This window comes from Rhopilema esculentum, chromosome 11, assembly GCF_057945365.1.
Source record: "Rhopilema esculentum isolate cy_ngs chromosome 11, ASM5794536v1, whole genome shotgun sequence".
Classification (NCBI taxonomy): domain Eukaryota; kingdom Metazoa; phylum Cnidaria; class Scyphozoa; order Rhizostomeae; family Rhizostomatidae; genus Rhopilema; species Rhopilema esculentum.
Window position 1 is genome coordinate 10,604,907 of NC_142825.1, and position 7,810 is coordinate 10,612,716.

Sequence of the window (7,810 nt, forward strand, 5' to 3'; positions counted from 1 at the left end):
AAATTCTAGAAAATTCCATCATATTAAAAATTTCAAATCTCTAATTACCTTACATAACCTACATAAGTCATACATTTTTTAATTTTGACCCAATATTTTTTACAACCACATGCAATAATGCTATATTCAACCTCAATTTTGATGTAATCCATGGCGTTTATCACTAGTAATGGGGTATCAAAAAGCCTCAAATTTCTAAAATGGGTCCCTTTTCCTACAGAGATGGGGCCCTTTTGCCAGATTCTAAAGGGGAGCTACCGGCAACGGTGCGGTGGGCCAGTCTGCCACTGTATAGGAACAAAGGCATAGGTGGTATTTTATTTCCCTTAAATCTTCAGACAAATATGAAATTGATGAAGTGCCAATTGGCACCTTCCTAAATATGGTTCGAGAGACAGATTAACTGAAAATATTTTCGCAAAATTCTTTCTTGTCTTAAAATATGTCTTCCTTGCTTTCTTATGCAGACAAAAAACACATAACTGTATATATACTGCTAGAATTTTCATCCATAAGGATATTGCACTTTAAGTCAAAGCACTTGTTGTCTAGCATGTTATGCAACTTCTTTTCAAGGCATGAATAAAAAAGACAATTATTAGATAAAAAATATCAATGATTATTGAAATTAATTTCTCATTCTAATTATCTTTAAGGCTCTCCTTATCTTTATTATTTTAATGATATAAAAATATAACATAGAATTCGTTTATTTAGACCCACTAAATTAATTACAGCAAAATAATAATTTCTTGGAATTTTTTTGAATCTACAAGGGGCCTTTGCTAGCAGCCAATAGGTTGTTGGCATTGTTTATTTGAAGATGAATGCAAAATAAATTGAAAATATGTAATCAACTCAGGGTTGCAATTTAAATTAAAGTACTGCATCATGTTTTCTAGTTTTGTTTGGTTATATTTACCTAATCCTCACATAAGTTGAAAATATCAAAATTCTTTTTTAAAACAAACCTAGCATAAAATTAGTTCTTGCTGGCATAATCACAAGCTGCCATTAAAATCAGCTATTGTATACCAAAATATAGTTTGGAACTATCTTAAACAATTTGTTTTCTGGCTTCAGTCCATAATTGCTGGTTTTTCGTTTTTAGTGATTTATATGAGACTTTTTATGTTAAATTTTGCTCTATTTTGGTAAAAACTAAAGAATATGTTACTGGTGATTACAGAGGGTAAATTAGCAAAACGAAAAGATCCAAGTTAAATTGCAATGCTTTATGTATAGGGAACTAAAAATAAATAAAGTCACAATCTTATAATTGTGCCAGTTTGCTGACATATTTTTGCGGTTAAAAACGAGATCACTGATGCTTCCTATTAATTACAGAAAAAATCTGATTTAGATATAAATTCATAAATTGGGAATTTGGGCAGGTATCTTGAGTGCATATTACAGGATACAAAGGTATTGTTTACATGTAGACAGAGCTGAACAAAAAGTACAACAGGTTCTTTTGCCATGTAAACAAAACTCGTGACCTTGCATTGGTTGTAAGAGATAACACATCTTGTGCCCATAAAACGATACCAAAATAGCACAGACATCGTTGTCAAAATTCCAAGAACCATTTCTCAAAAAGTGTTTGGGGTTCAGAGTTTGCTTTTGAAAAAGTTGGTAACATGATGTTTACGCATGGCGTCATTTGTGTAGCATGGTATATCCTAGTTGACCTGGAATTTTAAAATATACGAAATGAACTGATTAAGTTGACCAGGACTGCTCCCAAAATGTAACTGGGAAAAATGAGATAAGAAGGTCTGCTTTTTGACAAAAACTAGGTTCAATTTCACGTCGTGGTATTGTAGTTCCGGTTGTAGCAAAGCCCCAATCAAGTGTAAAATTGTCTTCAGCTTTTAAGGCTTAAAGTTTGGGCTTTTGATGTTTCTTTGTATTATGCTGACTTCCTTTGCAATCATTATTTCGTCCATTTAACTCAGCAAAATATCCATATTGCAATTATCAAGAATGCCAGTGTGAAATCCATGTAGTAAAACGACAGGAAACAAGCAAGGACCATCGCGACAAAACAGCTTGCTGCCACGTGAAGCTGAAATTGACGCTTGTTACCATCGCTGCCATACGTAAAGTCAGTCGCAATCGTGCGAAGGACGAATGCTAGCTCGTCTACTGCCATTTCATTCGATAAACGAGGCCACGTATCTGTGTTACATCAGAAGAAAGCTTTCAGTCGATCACTTGACGTCCCCATAAATTTGAGCGGAAATCTGTTGTAGTTGCTATGGTGAATGTTTTTCTTGAATCGGTAGCATAGGCTGCCCAACCCAAATTTATATTGTTCTGCAGACACAGGTATACCTTCACGAAGTTTGAGGACCTCGAAATTAGAGTACATTCTCTCAATGAGATTTAAACTAATTAAGAAATCAAGCCAATTACAAGAGATCGGGGGTGAATACTTAGTTACGATGCATTGTTAAAACATAATCTGGTTCTTCTGCGCCTTATTTTCAACGATGTATTTTGAAATTTGAGCCGGATCTTGCAGCAACCTCAAGAGGCTGGAAAATTAGACACTTTGTGGTAAGATCCAAAGGTCGTCACCCTAACACATCTAGCCGATGACAAATTGCCCAATGGACCTAGAGGTCCAGTGGGCCTCATAAAGCAATGAACTATCTCGAGGATGGAATTGATCAAACGTATTAAAAGTATGCCTAAAAATAATAAAACGGTTAAGCACGAAAATAAATTAAGAAATTTTCTGGAATGTCATTTCAGCTATTATAAGGACGTGTTCCCAAGAGTTTTTCATCTTTCAGTTTTGCCCCAGTGCCTTCAAAACCCTCTAAGGGGCAAAGGTTTCTTCTTTGGATTAATAAATGTTCTGACTGTTGTTTTTGAAGAACACGTTAAGAACTTACACTGGTGTGATTTGAGGAATTTTTCATCATACCTAATAAACTGAGACTGTTGACTTTAGTAATTACTTTACTGTTGGCAATGGTGGATTGCACTATACTGTACTTTTGAAATGTAACAAATTTTTTATTCTTGGACACACATTTTGTTTTAATTTTGCAAAAAGAATATTTAAATAACTTTCCTTGCCTGCCACCTTTCCTCCAGATGGTAGCACTTGGAATAACCGCCACCGATTCATTAGCATTTTGAAGGGATGGTGATAAAACATTGGTAAATAATAAAACATCATGATCAAAAGTAACTTTAACTCTATCAAGCACTTTATATAATATCTTATTTCTATACAAGCCCATCACAGTTCTCTGTGACTGGGACTTTACATCCTTCAATGATCCATGAACCATGAATCTTTTAACTTGAATTATAATCCTTTTAATGGATTAACCCCTTCACCCATTGCAAGCAATGGTCCTTTCTCTTCATGCATCCTGCTAATTTTCCATAAAAATACAGTTAAACTCCATAAACTGGTTGCATCTGCATTCAGCTAAACTTATTAAGGGATCTACTAGTAAACATAAATAGTCTTACCAAAAGCATGGGGACCAAATAAGGGCAACAGTGAAAGTATTACATTAGCTATAAACATCAATTCAGGTCATGACATAACGTTTATATTTTACAAATATATTTTACACTTAAAGTTTAGTCCTCCTCTTCTGGTTGTGCTTTTATAATATAAATATCTTGTGTTGGCCTGTAAAAAATATTGGAAATATAACAAAAAATATATAAGAAAATACAGAAGAGCTTTTTATTTAATACACAGTTCTATTCTATATTTCGGAATTAATTTACATCATTATAATTAATGATATCAAGGTATTACAATAAATAAGATAAAAACATTTTTAAAAGTTGGACTACAGTGAAAGGTTGATTAAAAAAATCATTATGCATAATATGGTTGTTTAAAATTATTTTGAAAAGTACTTGAAGATCAAATGCAAGCAAAAGAGGATCACATGCCTGTCCCCATTGTCAGTTGGCACTTGTCCAAGTCTTTTAACAATTTCCATTCCTTTTGAAACTCTACCAAATATTGAATGTCTTCCTGTGAATATGCGCAAAGGGAAATTATCAGATATAGCAGTTTGGAAATCACAGATCTCCTTGCATTACATGTGAATAAAGGATTTGATAGAAGGATTTTGGAAGGGTTTTCTATAAGTGGACCAAAAGGGAAAGAGCAGGGAAATGTTGAGGCCTGCAGCTATATCCAGGGAGGTAACTGACTCTTTGATAGGAGAATCAAGAGGGGAGTGCCCTTGACATCATCCTTGATTACATCTTCTAAACAATTAATAACATTAAGAAGGCTAAACTTAACATTTAACAATAAAAACCTTATTAGGGGTATTTTCTGTAGAATTATCTAGGAGAAGTGAAAAACCATGTCTTACCATCTAACCACTGGGCTGGAGCTAATGTAATGAAAAACTGACTGCCATTAGTGTTTGGTCCGCTGTAAGATAAACATTTGACTGGGGTCAACAATTTGGTTATATGTTCCTACTTTCTTAAATTTTAATGGGAACCATGCCACCTGGGTTGATCTATGCCAATTTTCAACATCTTGATCGCTGGAATTTTAAACATCCTTTATACCCTGGCTGTCATTATATCAACAAAACTGAATATATGTGTTTTGTTCAATTACCAGTATTTAAATATTAGTCTAACTAAACCAGTGGAAATTAAACTTTAAATTACAGCTACTTTCTTAGTCCAACAAATAACAATTAGTTGACTGTGTTACATTCTACAAAAATAACATTCTTTCCTACTTAGAGAAGTTTGGATTGTTGCAATCCATGGTATTCCCCCTTACAAAGAAACTGTCCTGTCATAAATACATCTTATCTATAGCTAAATGCTCATCTAGAAAACCAGCACAAAATTATCTAAAAAGAAAAGAAATCCAAAACCTTTGGAGAATAGTTGCCTGTACCTGTTTGCCATTGATAAAATACCAGCTCCTGTGTGCTTTAACTCTCTGTGAATTTCATCTTCAAAAAGAGGACTAAAAAAGAATGCAGGAATTTACACATGATTGAAGGAATTTACAAAAAAAGGCACGAAGGCAAGCGTAGTATTGAAAAGAGAGCAAAACAAAGTGCCAATAAAATAAGTCACATATACACAAGGTTATCATAGTTATGTTTGCAGACTTACCCATAAATTGATGAGCCACCTCTCCCTGTACCTGTCGGATCTCCTGTTTGCAGCATAAAGTCCTAAGGTTTAAAACAATTATCTTAAAGCAACCGCAGATGATAGAAATATGTTTTCCAATCAATTTACTGCAGTAAAGATCCCTTTCACATGAAAGTAAAGTATATAGATTTCAAATAGCTAAGTTTGACTTACACGCAAAGCCATTCAGCAATTTTCAATGACTTTGTTTAATGATAAATAAACAAGAAATTACAAATCAATTTTGAACATCCAGCTAATATCATACAAAATTGAAATTCTGTTACTAATCAATACTCAGAGCTTAGTTGTTTAGCATTGATAACATTTAAATGCCATTAGGAACAATGGAATTTGGTTGCTGGTGACTAGTGAAAATCCATCACTCTTATAATCACAACTATTCATTAAAAATGCTGTAAGATTGGATAAAAATAAAAATGTTCATATTATGTTCAAACTTGCAAAAAGAGTAAAAACTTCAAATAAATTATCAATTTTCAAATAAGGACTTACCGAAACCACTCTGTGAAATTTAACATTGTCATAATAGCCACGCCTTGACTGAAATACAACATTCAGAAAGGCATATAGAAATCAATCAACTGAGGCATAAATAAAAATGAATGCTAAATAAATATTGTTCAGAACAAATTGCTGAAGGTGCTCGTAATATTCTTTTCGTTGCTTTTATCAAGCATCCAAAGGAGGTTTCTGGTAAAACTGAGAACATTTGCTTTTCATATGCAAATACATATTACAGATTCATCTGGCCTGGATTTTTGGCTTCACCTGACTAGGTTTTAGCATAGTATCTTAAATACTTGGTAAAATGTCTATAAGACCATTTATCATCAACTTAAAGATGAAAGAGAGTTCATAAAAATCTACATATAAATACTAAACAGCTATAGATGCAAATTTATGGTTTATGATTAAGAAAATGAGAAAAGACAAGGATGAAATTTTGATTTACAAGTTCTGCAAAGTTTCGGCATGTTCTTGGGGTGTGATTCCAATACAATTCTAGCTGTATATCTCCCTGTATAAGAAAATCATTACCAAGATTAGTCATCAAAGAAAATCATTAAAAACACTTTGTAAGATTGGATTAAATGCATAAATGTTTTTTGCAAACAACAATCAGTATGATTTGATGGAGCATAACCTAATTATATGATTAGAGGATAAATAATACAATATGGTCACATTTGAAGTTAAAAAAAATAGTTAAAATTATATAATTTTTAGGACAATTTAGCCTGCATGCAGTCTTTTCAAATGGAGGAAAAGGTGAAGTCTGTACAACACAACTTGTATCTTGCATCCTGTACGTCAGCACTTCTTTAGAGAATCATATTCTTTTGAAATCTTTCATCTTTGGCACAATGGCTTTGAATGGAATCTTTTTATTGTTTGTCAGTTATTAGAATAATGGTAACATGTCTCACATGATCAAACTGATTCAATGACTACACTACTACACTACACTACTAAAATATGAGGCTGGATTGTTCTTGATTTGTTCTTAAATTAATAGAGTGTAAGCAGTGCAATTGCTAGCTTTTTTGTTCCAGGGAGATGAACAGGCTTCATTTGTCAACAAAGTGACTGAGACAACCTTCATTTGCCTACAAGTTTCAAAATTCACTGTGAAAAAGCACCTACACATGGCAAAAGATCCTTGTTATTGAGATGAAAAGTTGCTTAAAATTACATTTTACAGTAGCTCAGCCTCAGCTTGTTCTTAATTTGTTCTTAACTTTTGACAAATTTTGAGGCTTGTGGTCTGCCCTGCGGCACAGATTTTACAATTACCTGTATTTTTAAAGTCTGCATGAAGGTTACTGAGACTTGTGAAGACAATGAATTTGTCATTGAACCATTAAAAAGGTAGCGTTGCACACCTAAGAACTCCTAAAACATGTTCAAATCTATATGTTTTCCAGCAGTATATTTAGTAGTATAAAGATTGTGAGCACCTGAAACTGACTTCAAAAGGATGTTTCAGTGGCTACATACCGTTTTCCTCTGAAAAATTTCACTACAGCAACAAATTCCATTGAAATGTAAAGGAAAAGCTTAATTTTGAAAATGGGGAAGTTCACTGCCAGCATAGTCCAGTCAACATGAAATTTTCGGCACAGACTAATTTCAACATGAAGATCCCATTTCTATGATCAATTTTTGACATGAGGATTAAATTTGTTCGGAACAGAGAATTGTTCATTATGCATACCATTGCATGCATAATTCTAAATACAAAAGTCGTAATTTTCCATTTTTACCTTATCAGTCTGCTAATCATTCCCTTATTTTTACACCACTTCCTTTATTTGCATCTTTAGACATTTCTATCTTTATATTAGACATACTTATTGTTCAGTGTTCATGATGTTGTTAATTTTCGAATTCAAATACTGGAATGTGAATCGATGACCATACCGGATAGCTAAGTTAGTAAAAGTCCAAAATTAGACACCGTAAACATACCATTGAAGTTTGCATGTTGACATGACGAGGCCTCCAGTTTTCAGCTGGCATAGTCATTATGGAAAATTTGATAATAAAAAATAATACAAAACCGGCCTAAACAACGTGAGCCATTTCTACTACAAGAAAGCGAGACTGAATGCAAAGCGCCTCCACA

The 7,810-nt window shown here is 33.3% G+C and overlaps 1 protein-coding gene across 1 annotated transcript; it reads right to left on the reverse strand.

Annotated features, from left to right (window-relative positions):
* Window positions 1-3,528: 3,528 nt before the first annotated feature.
* Window positions 3,529-7,794, reverse strand: LOC135693227 (uncharacterized). The gene is made up of 8 exons (XM_065211640.2): window positions 7,654-7,794; window positions 6,137-6,202; window positions 5,677-5,724; window positions 5,140-5,201; window positions 4,916-4,987; window positions 4,368-4,429; window positions 3,934-4,018; window positions 3,529-3,661 (listed from the first exon to the last, which is right to left on the reverse strand). The coding sequence occupies exons 1-8, from the start codon at window positions 7,708-7,710 to the stop codon at window positions 3,610-3,612; spliced, it is 504 nt and encodes a 167-aa protein (XP_065067712.1). The 5' UTR covers window positions 7,711-7,794; the 3' UTR covers window positions 3,529-3,609.
* Window positions 7,795-7,810: the final 16 nt, after the last annotated feature.

What these genes read in the sequence shown, in the direction of transcription:
- LOC135693227 (XM_065211640.2), bottom strand. Translation starts at nt 7,710, where the DNA reads ATGACTATGCCAGCTGAAAACTGGAGGCCTCGTCATGTCAACATGCAA. An exon ending in ATTTTATCAATGGCAAACAG is followed by an intron (nt 4,430 to 4,915) that starts GTACAGGCAACT and finishes TTTATCTTACAG; the next exon opens with CGGACCAAACACTAATGGCA. An exon ending in TCCAGCCCAGTGGTTAGATG is followed by an intron (nt 4,019 to 4,367) that starts GTAAGACATGGT and finishes GCATATTCACAG; the next exon opens with GAAGACATTCAATATTTGGT.